General features: G+C 44.2%; 1 protein-coding gene across 4 annotated transcripts in view; it reads left to right on the forward strand.

The window, feature by feature from the left end:
* Positions 1–14,108, forward strand: part of PDE7A (phosphodiesterase 7A) — an 85,526-nt gene extending 71,418 nt beyond the window's left edge. For 3 of the 4 annotated variants that reach the window (XM_040432774.1, XM_040432775.1, XM_040432776.1), the window contains 9 exons: positions 170–233; positions 325–420; positions 1,749–1,849; positions 4,046–4,177; positions 6,280–6,371; positions 8,607–8,751; positions 8,862–8,958; positions 10,793–10,873; positions 12,641–14,108. In XM_040432774.1, the coding sequence (XP_040288708.1) occupies positions 170–233; positions 325–420; positions 1,749–1,849; positions 4,046–4,177; positions 6,280–6,371; positions 8,607–8,751; positions 8,862–8,958; positions 10,793–10,873; positions 12,641–12,810 (978 nt within the window). In that variant the 3' untranslated portion in view covers positions 12,811–14,108. The remainder of the gene's footprint in view (positions 1–169; positions 234–324; positions 421–1,748; positions 1,850–4,045; positions 4,178–6,279; positions 6,372–8,606; positions 8,752–8,861; positions 8,959–10,792; positions 10,874–12,640) is intronic. The other variant, XR_005779099.1, reaches the window with a different exon arrangement.
* The last annotated feature ends 1,091 nt before the right edge of the window (positions 14,109–15,199 follow it).

The following is a 15,199-nucleotide window of genomic DNA, read 5'->3' on the forward strand; positions in this document are numbered from 1 at the left end:
TGCTCTTCATCTCCCCCCCCCACTGGGGGCTCTTCATCCCTCCTCTACCTTGTGCTGGCTGCCCTTCATCCCTCCTCCACTGAGTGCTCTTCCTCACTCCTCTTCCAGTGATGTCTTTCTGCTGATGTTCTGCCTCTCAGAAGGATAACTTTTATTTTCTTCTTTTCAGTGTATGCTGGAAAAAGTTGGGAACTGGAACTTTGATATATTTCTTTTTGATAGATTGACGAATGGTAAGATATCGGTTTCAGAGTTTTTTTGGGGGTTAACATATGAGCCATTAAACTCAGATCCACACAATAATCTGGTTGTTTTTCCTTCCAGGAAACAGTCTGGTTACCCTCACCTTTCACCTGTTGAGTCATAATGGTCTAATAGATCACTTCCACTTGGATATGGTGAAACTGCGTAGGTTTTTAGGTAAGTTACAGAGCTCACAGTGGATACCATATGGTTATCCGGTGGCTGTCCGTTATGTTATATTACACATCTTGTGACACTGTCCAAGCTTTCATACAGTGGGGCAGGAGGCTTCAAAAAGCTTAAACTAACAGGAGATATTATAAAAATTGAACAAACAATCAAGGGAAACCCGCGCTGCCTTGTTAAATAGAACAGAGTGTAGTGTTAAATGCACTGAATAACACTCAGATGAGTGTGTCGCTGCTGGTCTATGACAGGGAATAAATTGCCTAAACCCTGGAAAAAACGAATCAAAGAAACCAAAGTAATAAATAGGCCGCGCTGACTAGACAGTGTCAACTGGTAGATGTCGCATTAAATTATATCCCCAACTGTATATCTGCCGCTATTAGTTAGAACCTCGTCCGGTGTCAATCCAGACTGATCAACCTGGTAATTGATCAGCTTACCTAGATGTATTACAAGGGATGGTGACTTGCCGGTAGCGGACTGACCTGGTCCGCTACCGGCAAGTCACCATCCCTTGTAATACATCTAGGTAAGCTGATCAATTACCAGGTTGATCAGTCTGGATTGACACCGGACGAGGTTCTAACTAATAGCGGCAGATATACAGTTGGGGATATCATTTGATGCGACATCTACCAGTTGACACTGTCTAGTCAGCGCGGCCTATTTATTACTTTGATATTATAAAAATGCCCGCAGCCAGTGTTTCTAGTCACCTACATACAATCCCGCCTCTATCACGTGACCGTGCAGCCAGTCTCTGGTCTTAAGGTAATTGGAACTTCTTACCCCATTTGGGTCCTTTTAGATGAGCAATATGAAACTTTTTTTGTGTACTGGATGCCAAAGACTGCCCATTGACCAAAAACTGTATTGCATCAGTTTTAGTGGTTTTGCAAAGGTCAGAGATGGTTGTGGTTGATTTTTTTTTTTTATTTTTTTTTTTTTTATGTGTCTGTTCATGGGGGGGGGGGGGGGAGAGAATGTAATAAACTTTTTAGAAATTTTCTATGCAGTGGATCTGTGAAAAACTGACCACATATTGATTGCATCTGTGTGCAGCCCACTGTTTTCACAGATCCATTGTAGAGAATGGGCCAAAGTGGTGCACGCTCCTGTTTTCCTGCAGAAGTCTGAATACACGTATAGAATTCAATGAGGCCATGTGCTGTCCTTTGACATTTATGAAACCTTCAATAGTCTAGAAATTGAAGCGGTTCTGTGAATGCTGGATTAAGGGAATTGTAATGTACTTAGACTGTACGGAAAGCAAATGATAGTGTTTTTTATGATTTCTTTTCCCACTTTCTCCCTAGTTATGGTTCAAGAAGACTACCACAGTCAGAACCCATATCACAATGCAGTGCACGCTGCTGATGTGACTCAGGCCATGTACTGTTATTTAAAAGAACCCAAGGTAAGGAGCGTGTGGTGCACCTGGAGCAATGTCTGCTTCTTGGAGATGGTTCATTGCTTTAGAGGAATTGGTTTTCAGCCACTACATAATAAAAGCAGGTTTCTGGTTTATTCATCCTCTGACCTCTCTTATGGGGTTTAGGAGCTGTTGTCCCCGCTCATGCCCTTAATAAATGGTCACCACTGTACTGAAATCGCAGGGATTGTGGGAACCATTCACATTAGGTCATTCGCAGGGTTACCAGCTCCTATAGGGTTAAGACCTTTCATTCAGGACCATTTCTCCATTAAAACTATTAGGTGTTCATTCATGACTGTTCCTATCTTGGAATGGGCTCTTGTGCTCTCTATGGAAATTAGATAATCACAACCAAAGGGAAGGGGGAAACTAAAACAGGCTTGTGTTGTTTAAAGGGGTTAGAGGGGGGGGGGGGGGGGGGGGGCGTTGGCAAGTCCGCTGATGGGTCCTGCCTTGCTTAGGCCCACCGATCTCCCCGTCCGCTTTGATGCCGCTGCAGCGAATCACTGGCAGCAACTTGTCAACAGTTTACGTGACACAAGGGGGGCTGGTCGCTGCTGCAGCTAGTAATTGGCTGCAGCGGTATCTAAGCTGATGTGGAGAGCGGGAGACCTAAGCGAAGGATCTGGGACCTAAGAGCAGGGAACGGGTAAGTATGCTTCATTTTTGTAGAATGGGGCTTGCCAAAAAATCCCCCACCGTTGGTGTCCCATTCCCGTATTGCGGACCACATTTGCAAATCCGCAATACACAGGCTTTGTTCCGTTGTCATTCCGCATCATGGATGCGGACCCATTTATTTTCATGAGTCTGCAAATCCAGAGATGCGGAACGGAACACTACGGAGGTTCTGGGGTTCCGTTCCGTGCCTCCACACCGCAAAAAGATAGAACGTGCTCTATCTTTTCGCGGAACGGAGGGACCGCGGACCCATTCAAGTGAATGGGTCTGCGATCCCCATGCGCCTGCTGCCCCACAGAAGTTGCCCGTGCATTGCGGACCGCAATTTGCGGTTCACAGCACGGGCACGGGACACAAACGGTCGTGTGAACGAGCCCATAGGCCCCTTTTACACGGGCGAGTATTCCGCGCAGATGCGATGCGTGAGTTGAACGCATTGCACCCGCACTGAATACCGACCCATTCATTTCTATGGGGCTGTGCACACGAGCGGTGATTTTCACGCATCACTTGTGCGTTGCGTGAAAATCGCAGCATGCTCTATATTCTGCGTTATTCATGCAACGCAGACCCCATAGAAGTGAATGGGGTTGCGTGAAAATCGCAAGCATCCGCAAGCAAGTGCGGATGCGGTGCGATTTTCACGCACGGTTGCTAGGAGCCTATTGGGATGGAGACCCGATCATTATTATTTTCCCTTATAACATGGTTATAAGGGAAAATAATAGCATTCTGAATACAGAATGCATAGTAAAACAGCGCTGGAGGGGTTAAAAAAATAAAAAATAAAATTAACTCACCTTAGTCCACTTGATCGCGTAGCCCGGCATCTCCTTCTGTCTTCATCTGATCTCTGTGCAGCAATAGGACCTGTGGTGACGGCACTCCGGTCATCACATGATCTTTTACCATGGTGATGGATCATGTGATGACCGGAATGACGTCACCACAGGTCCTGTTCAGCTAAGATGAAGACAGAAGAAGATGCCGGGCTACGCGATCAAGTGGACTAAGGTGAGTTAATATTTTATTTTTTTTAACCCCTCCAGCGCTGTTTTACTATGCATTCTGTATTCAGAATGCTATTATTTTCCCTTATAACCATGTTATAAGGGAAAATAATTCAATCTACAGAACACCGATCCCAAGCCCGAACTTCTGTGACCCAAACATGCGTGATTTTTCTCACGCGGGTGCAAAACGCATTACAATGTTTTGCACTCGCGCGGAAAAATCGTGGGTGTTCCCGTAACGCACCCGCACATTTTCCCACAACGCCCGTCTGAAAGAGGCCTAAGGCAGAGACTATACCACGACTAAGACAGTTGGAAATTCTAGAATAGTTGCAGGGTCTCTTGTAATTTGCTTTCCCTTAGGTAATGACCGAATGGAGAAAATACAGTACCTGTTCTTGCTCTGGAGATGTCAGCACAACGTTGGTGCCCTCTCCTGTCCCCCAGCACCTGTATGTTATATCTGTCATGACTTCTTTTCCAGCTTGCCAAGTCTCTCACTCCATGGGATGTCCTGTTGGGTTTACTCGCAGCTGCAACACATGATCTGGACCATCCCGGTGTGAATCAGTCTTTTTTAATAAAAACAAACCACTACTTAGCAACTTTATACAAGGTACGTAGACACATTTCTACTTGATTGATAAACCTTGATTTTTGAAAAAATTGGTGGCAATTTGAACTTAAAACAAGAAAAACTAAACCTAGAAACAAATGGTAAAAATAGGCAGTAGGTAGATTTTTGCCTCCAATGTATGTTCGTGAAAGAAAACACAGGGGTTAAATTGGACCGGTCACCTCTCCTGACATGTCTTAGTCACTACTTGCATCCCCCATGTAATAACAATTCTGGTGCATTTATTCTTATGACTTTTTCATGTGCCATTCCTTTTATTATTCCTGCTAGAAGTTATAAATGAATTTCTGGCAGTTTGCAATAAAGTTCCAAATGGGTGTTACCGGTTGGGGATGTGTCCCTGACAGTCTGGCGGTGGCAGCACTGACCTGATTGAATAGTCGCAGACTCGTAACTGGTAACAACCAGCTGGAACTTAAGTGCAAACCGCTAGCAATTCATTAGTAATACCTAGTAGGAATAATAAAGGAATGGCACAACATAGTCATAATCTGTCATGCAAAAACAATAAAAAAAAAATGCCAGTGCACAGGATTTATTTTTTTAAGCCACAATAAAAAAGGGACATCTATGGGAGAAAAACGCTAGACCCAGAGTATGCTACCACGCCATTAAAAACACCATTAAGGGTAAAAAAGGCAACACAAAAAAGCCTGTTTTTCCTGCATTAAATTTTTCTCAGACTTCCATGCAACGTCTGGGGCTGCAACACCAGTCTTAGAGTGGATTTATAGTGGTGTTTTTCTGCACCCTTTTTTGTGATTTTTATTTTGGGTGGGGGTTCTCAGAATAAGGCTACTTTCACACTAACGTTCGGGGCTCCACTTGTGAGTTCCGTTTGAAGGCTCTCGCAAGCGGCCCCGAACGCATCCGTCCAGCCCTAATGCATTCTGAGTGGATGCGGATCCGCTCAGAATGCATCAGTCTGGCAGCGTTCAGCCTCCGCTCCGCTCAGCAAGCGGACACCCGAACGCTGCTTGCAGCGTTCGGGTGTCCGCCTGGCCGTGCGGAGGCAAACGGATCCGTCCAGACTTACAATGTAAGTCAATGGGGACGGATCCGTTTGAAGTTGACACAATATGGCTCAATTTTCAAACTGATCCGTCCCCCATTGACTTTCAATGTAAAGTCAGGACGGATCCGTCTGAACTACTTTCACACTTTTTCTAAACTATAATGCAGACGGATCCGTTCTGAACGGATCCAAACGTCTGCATTATAGGAGCGGATCCGTCTGAGCAGATAGCAGACGGATCCTCTCTGAACGCAAGTGTGAAAGTAGCCTAAACGTCAGCTCCAGATGTTGGTGGAAAGTCTATGGTAAATATGCAGTGCAGGGCACACCAGCTTTTTTGACTACTGGAGATTTTTGCAGATTGGTCTGAAAACAAGCCATAAACGAATGTGATATGGGAAATAAACACCAGAGCAAATTTTGTTTGTGAATGAAACCTTAAACCTTAGCTTGGGTCACACACAGCATTTCACTGCAGTGTTTTCATGCCTTTTTTTATGAGCCAGGAGGGGGATTCATGAAGTACTTTCTTCCTTTTCTGTAGGTGGGCAGCAGCTCATCAAGCAATTGGCTCTTGTTAACACCTTCATCCCCCGCATACAGCATAGTTCCTCACATATAGCCCCAGAGATACATATGGTATATAATGCCCCCACAATATCCTTCTCCAGTGTCTGAAGACAAGCTTAGCTGTACAGTTCTAGGAATTTAGATGTAGGGGTGAAAGAATGAAAGGTGCCTAGAGCATCTCATCTACTTCAACATGTTAGTCCACCTCTGAATGCAGAAGTATAAACAGCAGGGGGCACTACCAGAGAGGAATGTGAAATGTACATGAAATACAAAACACACACAAAAAAAAATCAGTTTTATTGCAGTAATACTTCATTTAAAACGCCCTATTCATTGTATAGTAATACAACCCCATGTTTGGAAGCATCCGGTGTACCTGAGATCATGTGGACATTTCTTAGTTAGTGCTGGTGGATATACTATACGGTATATATACTCTCATGGTGATCTGTCGCCAGCTCCGCTTACATTTTTTCCGCTCTCGTCTGTTTAGAATACCTCAGTATTAGAAAACCACCACTGGAGGTCGGCAGTGGGCTTATTGCGAGAGTCTGGTTTGTTTGCACACTTGGCTTTGGAGGAAAGGTATGTTATATCTAGAAATGCCTCCTATTTTGTAGGCTTGCATTATTGTGTGTGTATAACAGGGAATCTGTCGCTATGTTCTCGCTCTATTATCTACTGGAATAAATAAGTAGTACTACAGATAAGGAGCCCAGATCATTGTTTCTTCTTTTCCTACTGTCCCCTCGTTCCACTGCTGTCAGCGCTCAGAGCTGCGCTGGAATACATGGTCAGGACTGCTGTGCATGTGCATACGAATCCTCTCCTTGATGTTAGCACAGCAGTCCGGACTGTATTTTAGTGCTGACCGCAAGGGAAGGAGGGGCAATAGGAAAATATAAAAAATGGGTATCCGTACTCCACATGTATTACCTCAGATAATAGTCCAAAATCGTGGTGACAGAGGGAGGTGGACTGGCCAGACCATACAGGGAAATTCCCCGGCAGGCCGATGTCATTACTGCCGCTGGCCAAGTACATGTTGATCTGATGCTTTCAGTGGTAATTAACACTGGGAGTATCAGCTACTTGTGTACCCGGTCGGCAGCTGCAGATGTCCTCCTAAATTGAATTGCATGGTTGTCTTCAGGATGGTAATACAGTTGAATCCTGAAGTGGGGCATGGTTGCCGATGGCTCCATATCTTAGGACAGAACGTGTAGCCGTTGATGGCCACCACAGAGGGACAGCTTCTGCGGCAGTATTTTGTGCTGCAGTGTGGTATTTAGTTCTGCTGGGGCGGTATTTTGTGCTGCACAATGGTACTGCTGACCTCCCCTGCTTGCGTTGGCACTGCCTACTTCCCTGCTTCTATCCGTTTGGACCTGCTTACATTATGGGACCACTTTTTAGTTTTTTTCCAAGGCCACTTTAAGTTACCAGTCCGCCCATGGTGACAGATTCCCTTTAGTGAACACGTTTCAGAATTGTATATTTCTCAGTGCTACTGCAGTGCGTTGGTCTACTAGGCTGTTTACATTATAGCATGCCGCCTACCATAGGAATCAGTAGGGATATGATGTTTTCTCTCGGTGCCGACCAGACACATCATCTGCTTGGATGGAAGATCTAGTCTGACTATGTTGTGTTACTTTCACGGATCTCCTCCCTGCAGAAATATTTGCAAAGCTGTTACACATGCTCCCATAGGAAACAATAAGGAAGTGATGTTTTCACAGTGTCGGATGCTGCATCTGTTTGGATGGAAGATTTTTATTTTATTTTTTTTCCCCTCGTTTTTTCTGCGGAGATAGGATAGGAATTTCTCCATCTACCTCGATGATGTGTATCTTGTGAGTGCTTGGAACTGTAATATAGATACTTAGGAGGTAATTTATTAAGACTGGCGTTTTAGATGCCGGCCTTAATAACCCCTATATCTGGCGGTGGATCCGCTAGACTTGTGTAAAGGAGCCGGCCTCTGCATAACTTTGGCGTATCCAGCGCCAGTCTAATTGTAAGCCAGCATCCTTAAAACAGTCGTAGAAAATGGTAACTGAGACGGGCCTACTGGCTGGTCTCCCTCCCCGCCCATGCTACACCCGCTATTTTAGACCTAGCGCAACCGGGAAGAAGTTGCAGATTGCAGCGCAACTAACCGTATAGGCGTATTTCTGAGTGATTGAGTGATAAATGACCCCCTTAGAACCTCTAAATTGTAACTGTACTATCCACAGTACAAGGAAGCATATAGAAATCCGCAGCACTCCTCCCAAAAGTGAAAAAAATCTGGTCTTTTATTAAACCAGCAGCATAACTACAGCGACGTTTCGACCACCTCTGGTCTTTATCATCACTGCTTGATAAAGACCAGAGGTGGTCGAAACGTCGCTGTAGTTATGCGGCTGGTTTAATAAAAGACCGGATTTCTATATGCTTCCCTCATGACGGGACCCATGGCCAGGATCTCTATCTACGAATACCACCACCCTCATTAATGGTACCTTTCTTGTTCCCATGCTGGGATATGTAGTGCTGCTTATCCTTCATTTACCACAGTACAAGGAAGGACACCCCTGCACCGCATATCCAGTCTCAGCCATGTCTGTAGTGGTAGGTGCACAGGTTTCTATGGCTAAGCTGCAGTACCAGAAGCACACACATACGACATCTCTGTGCCGGATTAGGCTGTGAATGGTTGGGTTTCCAGGATAGATACCCGAATAATGCAATGTGGTCATAGTCTTGCTCATCCATTGAATGATTCCTTTTCTATATACACTGTATATGAAGCAGTTTTTTTTTTTTGTGTTTTAGGCTACACATGGAAAGCCAGTTAGGATCTATTATTCTTGCTACAGACATCAGTCGACAAAATGAATACCTGTCGCAGTTCAGAACCCACCTGGATCGGGGCGACTTATGTCTGGAAAATGCTGGGCATCGCCATTTTATTCTGCAGGTATGACCACACATGACACGTTCACTCTCTTTACCAGCATAGAATCCTCACGTTATTATATACCGACCGGGTACGCGTGGCGCATTTTAATGACGCTTTCTTTATCGTAGATGGCTTTAAAGTGTGCAGACATCTGTAACCCGTGCCGGACTTGGGAGCTCAGCAAGCAATGGAGTGAGAAAGTGACAGAAGAATTCTTCTACCAAGGTAAGCCAAGGGTTAAAGCAAAATATGACATAAAGAGGTTTTGAAAAACAATTTACAAATATCCTGCTCGGCTTATAGGGGAAGATAGGTCCCAGGTCAGGACTTGTCTATTATCCAGAGCAGAAAGTGGATATAAAGAACATCTTTCTCTCGGGAGGACTTAGTATTGTCAATATATTTCAGGGACAGAGCTTTGATTTCAGTGAGAGCGGAATTGATTGCTACCATGTACCCCACAGATTAGGTGTAACAGCTTCTTGTTGTGAAGCTCCTTTTTGTCCTCCCTTCTCCACATCCCCAGCACCTCCTGCCTCAGTGTCCAGTAGCTGTATAATTAGAAGTGGTCCTCATTTTAGTCAGATGGTCCAGAGACAGTGATGGACATTTATCAAGACATACCCATACCCCAGTCTTGATCTTGATCCCCGTGCACTGGTGTGAGATGTGCCTACTTTATTAAGAGGCAGATGCACCAAAAACTGAAGTCTACGTTAGCTACAGGCTGGCGTAGACTTCAGCTTTAACGTCCGCCATCTTCTGGTGAAAGTTGTAGTAAATACGGCGGGTGGCACAAAGCCCCGCCTTCTTTTCTCCGCCTTTCAGAAAAGTGCAGAGAAGCTCAAAAAGTCACAAATTATGGTGCATTTTTACACCACAGTAGTGGTGTAAAGGTCTTGGTAAATGTCCCTCAATGCGTTTGTTTTGCAAAGTTAAAGTTGTACTCCAGTGGGAGAGTCCAATGACAAAACAAGCTTACCAGTGTAATTTTCCATGAAAGTCTTTCAGACTGTCTAGTATACAAAGAGAACCATCTCGCTAGCGCCACTTGTAAGTGGCTCCCTATAAGTCAAAATCCAACTTTCCAACAAACCTTGGGATTTGACAAGGGAATATAGCCAAGCTGTAGACAGCTGTTTAGGGGTGTCAGTTTGTCAGTACAGAGTAGGATTCTGGTCGGCTGGGTACGATCCCACTCATAGGGAGCCACTTCAAAGAGGTGGCACTAGTGAGATGGTTCTCTTCCTTGGGAGATATCTCTTTGCATATTGGTTTCCCATGGAGCATTGCCAATTCATCTTCATACCATGGAGCACTTCCAGTAAGTCTCCATACAGGACTGGTCTCTTTTTAAGGAGATTCAGTACCTTGCCTAAGCCACATTCAAGGCATTGCACTGAGGCAGCCAGAATCCCGCTCTGTACTGACGAGGGGCAAGCACCCAAAACAGCTGTCTATGGATAGATATCTGGCCTGGCTGTATCCCTTTGTCAAATCCCAATGCTTTTTGAAAAGTTGGATTTTGACTAATAGGGGGCAACTTCCCAGAGGTGGCACTAGCAAGATGATTCTCTAACTTGGGAGAGACCTCTTGGCATATTTGTTTCCCATGGAGCTTTGCCAGTAAGTCTCCATACAGGACTGGTCTCTTGAAGGAGATTCAGCACCCTGCCTAGACCATCTAGTACATATATGATTTGAGCTGTAATGTTTGATGAGCATTGGTCCACACATATTGACTTGCTAGTGGATAATGTCTGCAGGAAAACATGGAGGATAGGACTGTCACCTGCAACAGGACTGTGTATCTAATCCTTGGCAATAGTATGTTTGTCTCCATTCCCATGCCAGAAAGTAGTTCCAAACTCCATGACCTGCCATGAATACCTAGGTGGCATTAAGTGGATAGTTTCAGACAGGACTCCTTCCCCCTAACAATGCTTGGTTGGTGATCTCACCAAGTACATGACTGCTCAGCAATGTGTATTTTCTGATCTGTTATGTTACTGTGTGGATGAATGAGAAATTATAAAAGATTTTTGTCTTTCTTTCTTAGGGGATGTGGAGAGGAAATGTAATCTGGAGATCAGTCCTCTGTGCGATCGGAACACATCAAACATCTCCAACATCCAGATTGGTAAGGATGAGCCAGGGTCATGATGTTGCTCATCACTGCTAGTTGTATACTTGTATAAAAAATAAAAAAAAGCCAACCATGAGGCGGTGTAAATTGGAGGAAAGTTCTATCTAGCATTCGCCACCGTGATAATATTGGCACATCTGTCTCCTCTATGTTTATCTTCTCTCTGTTGTAGTAACTTTCCATGTTGTTGACTATAGCGTCATGCACACGACCATGTTTTCCATCTCTGTGTCATCTGCATTTTTTGCGGATCGCACACAGACCCGTTCATTTTTATGGATCCACACAAGAAAAAAAAACACACACGAATGTCATCCGTGTGCTGTCCGCATCCATATGTCTGCTCCACAAGTTGTAGAACATGTTCTGTTCTTGTCCGTATTGCCGTTGAGAATAGCTTTTTCTGGCGATAGGAATGAGGAATGCACATGGAAGGTGTCCATATTTTGCAGATCCTTGGTTTGTGGACTGTAATACAGACACAGTTGTATGCATGAGGCCTTAGGCTAGGGCTTCACGGCGACAGGTGTTGTGCGACTTCTTGTTGCACAAAAGTCGCGCCACAAGTTGGATTTTTGTGCAACTGTCGCCTGTCGCAGTGCGACACCATTTACTATCATTGCAAAAAATGTCACGCGACACATGTCACAATATAGTTGTACTCTTTTTGTCGCCGTATGGCTCTAGCCCTCATCAGTAATCTCGTTGTGTAGATGATGCCGCCTTCACTTAATTTGTTAAAGGGAACATGTCGGCAACCATGTTACCGTAATAAGGCTAAGTTCCCACGAACGTGTGTGATCTGTGGCCGTATTGCGGCCCGCAAATCGCGGGCCGCAATACACGGCCACAGTTCCGTGTGAATTCCGCATCACGGATGCGGACCCATTCACTTCAATGGGTCCGCTAATCCGGAATCGCGGAACGGCCGCACGGGACGGGACCCCTTGGAAGCACTAAGGAGTGCCTCCGTGGGGTTACGTCCCGTACTTCCGTTCCTCTAAAAGATAGAACAAGTCCTATCTTTTAGCGGAACGGCCGGATCGCGGACCCATTAAAGTGAATGGGTCCGCGATCCGATGCGGCTGACCTACGGCCGGCGATCGTGCATTGCGGCCCGCTATTTGCGGGCCGCAGCACAGGCACGGGTCACACACGTTCGTGTGAACTCGGCCTAACACTGTGCTGTAGGTCTTGTTACGTGTAATCAAACAGTAACGAAAAGGTACCTCTCTTTATGTAGATATGGTCTATGGCAGGGGTCAACAACCTTCGGCACTCCAGCTGCTGTGAGACTACAACTCCCAAAATGCACACTTGCTTGGCTGTTCATTAATCTCCCATAAAAGTGAATGGAGCACGCTGGGAGGTGTAGTTTTTATAACAGCTGGAGTGACGGAGGTTGCTGATCCCTGATCTATGGAGTTATTAGGGCATCTCAGAGCAAAGTCAACATTGTGAAGGCACCCATCTTAGCTTGAATTCTCCTAGCGCCAAAATCATTTTTGGGAAGGGAGATGTCAATCAAACAAATATTGGTGGGTTCACAGTGTCCATGGACCACATTTGCAAAAGTTATGTATCACCAAAACGGGACTGCTGAGTTTCATGGGGAACATGTTTGGTTTCACTGTAGTTTAACATGACAAAAGATGCCGACAGGTTCCTATAAATGTAGCTGAAGGAACCCAGAATCTCTGGTGTCTACACTACAACTGCATTTCCTCCAGTGTTTCTCATGGCGCTTCCTTGTCTCTTCAGGGTTCATCACCTACCTGGTGGAGCCGTTGTTTGTGGAGTGGGCCCGATTCAGCAACACAAGGCTGTCGCAGACCATGCTGGGCCACGTGGGACTGAATAAAGCCAGCTGGAAGGGAATGCTGCAGGAGCGGTCCAGTAGTGAAGAGGCCGACCCTGCCTTTGATGACTGACCTATACATGTATTTTTATTTTTTTTTAACCTCAGGAAGACTGCACACCATGAACCTAGAGTATGCATCACAACGGCTCATTAGTGGTATTTTTTAGCAAGTGATCAGAAAAGGGTCTTGGTGCCAGAATTTCTCCTGATTGCCAAGGTTACGTAAAAAAAAAAAAAAACTAATGCCAGCATTATTTCTCTCCAATTCTCCTTTAACTTGCTCCAATTTTTTTATTTTCTTCTTTTTTTTTCTTTTCATTTTTTTTATACCCAGCCTGAACATAGAGCAATATGCACATACCTCAGTTGGTTTTGTTCTTTTCAATGAAAGCTTGAATATGCAAAGCACAGCAACGACTGACTGAAAACTGCAGGAAGCTTTTCATGTGCCACAGGTTTGGTGTTTTTTTTTTTTTTACATTTTTATTTTAATTTTATTTTTTCTGTTAAAGGAAACTTCTCCGTCTCAAAATTTATTCTAATTGGAAGATATTTTTTCCAGCTACTGGTGGGAATTTGCCAGATTAAAGGACTTTGTGTTGACTTCTCGTTTGGAAATGTGAAGTGCCCGCACTGCTCTGCTGCCTCGGCAAGAAATGCTGTTTACAAATCCACTGAATATACTGACTGACACTTGCCTTTAAGCATGGTTGTGAAGGAGCCACTAACTGGATCTTTTTTATTTATTTTAATTTTTTTTGTATGGTTATTTAAGAAGAACAAATGTTGACTGCAATCCTTCCTCTCCCTCACACCACCACATAACTTCGTTTGGGAACTTTCCACGTTTTGCAATATTTTCAGTAGCATACAGCCAAGACTCCAACTCCTTAATGGCTGGAAGATTTGGCAGCAATTTTTTTTTTTTTTTTTTTTTAAGGCAGAATGCAAGGACACTGTCCCGATTTGTTCTGCTAAGCTATAGTGAAATGCTTTGCATGCTGTTTTTTTGTTTTTTTAATTACCATTTTCCACTACTGAACACTTGAACTGCACGGAAAAAGGTGGAATTAATGTAAACACCATATTCAGCTCAGGGTATTTGCCAGTCTGAAATAAAAGAGGGAAGGGAATTTTTTTATTTTTTTTTGGTTCGGACAAGGGTACAAATGCCTTTTTTGCTGCAGTGTGCGTGTGAGTGACTGGAATGAACCGCGTGTGAGTGTGTGCATGCGATTGGTTACCGGACTATACCATGGGTTTGGAAAGCCGCACACCAAACCTTTCGCTGGACGACAAATTTCCTGACGTTTAAGGCTAGGTCTACACGACGACATTTGTCGCACGGCACATTTTTTATAATGGTAGTCTATGGTGTTGCGCTGCGACTGCTACACGACAGTTGCAAAAAAAACATTCAAGATGGATTTTTCTGCGACTGTCGCGTCGCAGTGCAAAACCATAGACTACCATTATAAAAAATGTTGCGCGACCCATGTCGCAGTGTAGTTGTGCCCTATGTGTCGCGCGACACCTGTCGTCGTGTAGACCTAGCCTAACAGGCCTGTACAGATAGTGGGAGTTGTAGGTCAGCAAAAGCAAAGATGTGCCCAGCTCACCAGTCCATCTACTTGTCACAGATAAAGGATGAGTGAAATGTAATGAATTGCTAAAATGCCTTAATCTATGCACAAAGCTAAGTGACCAAACGTGTCATGTTTTTAGTTTTTCTTTATTTCCCCTCTGGGTTTTGTTTATTTTGTGAACTAGTTTTGTGGGATTTAGTTGTATAAGTTGTTTTTAGGACCAGTTGCAGGACTAATTTTAAACTTTAAACATTCCATTATTTTGTAATTTGTTTTAAGTATAGTGAGCACAACTGTTATCTAGAGAAAAAAAAAAAAATGAAAAAAATCTGGTGCTTTTTTAGCTGATTTGTATTTTCCTTGGTATTGCTGTTAAAGACTGTTTATCATCTGTTTACAGTTTGTTGCAACAGACATTTTTTGGGAGACGGCTTAAGCGTAAAGCCATTTGTACACGGCTTTGCCATACTCATTTTAATACGTGCCTGTTGCTGTTCAGTTTTGATGAATAAAAAAAAATTTCAAAAATTGTGTTTTTTTTAGCTTTCAAAATGTCATTTCTTACGTTTTACTGTCCAGGCTAGATATTGATGACATCCTCAGAATAGATTATCAATATCAGATAATTGCGGGCTTTAGGCTGCGCTCACACGGGCGAGATTTCCGCGCGGGTGCAATGCGGTAGGTGAACGTATTGCACCCGCACTGAATCCCGACCCATTCATTTCAATGGGGCTGTTCAGATGAGCTGTGATTTTCACACATCACTTGTGCGTTGCGTGAAAATCGCAGCATGCTCTATATTCTGCGTTTTCCACGCAACACAGGCCCCATAGAAGTGAATGGGGTTGTGTGAAAATCGCAAGCATCCGC

The sequence above is a fragment of the Bufo bufo genome, chromosome 5 (assembly GCF_905171765.1).
Source record: "Bufo bufo chromosome 5, aBufBuf1.1, whole genome shotgun sequence".
Lineage (NCBI taxonomy): Eukaryota > Metazoa > Chordata > Amphibia > Anura > Bufonidae > Bufo > Bufo bufo.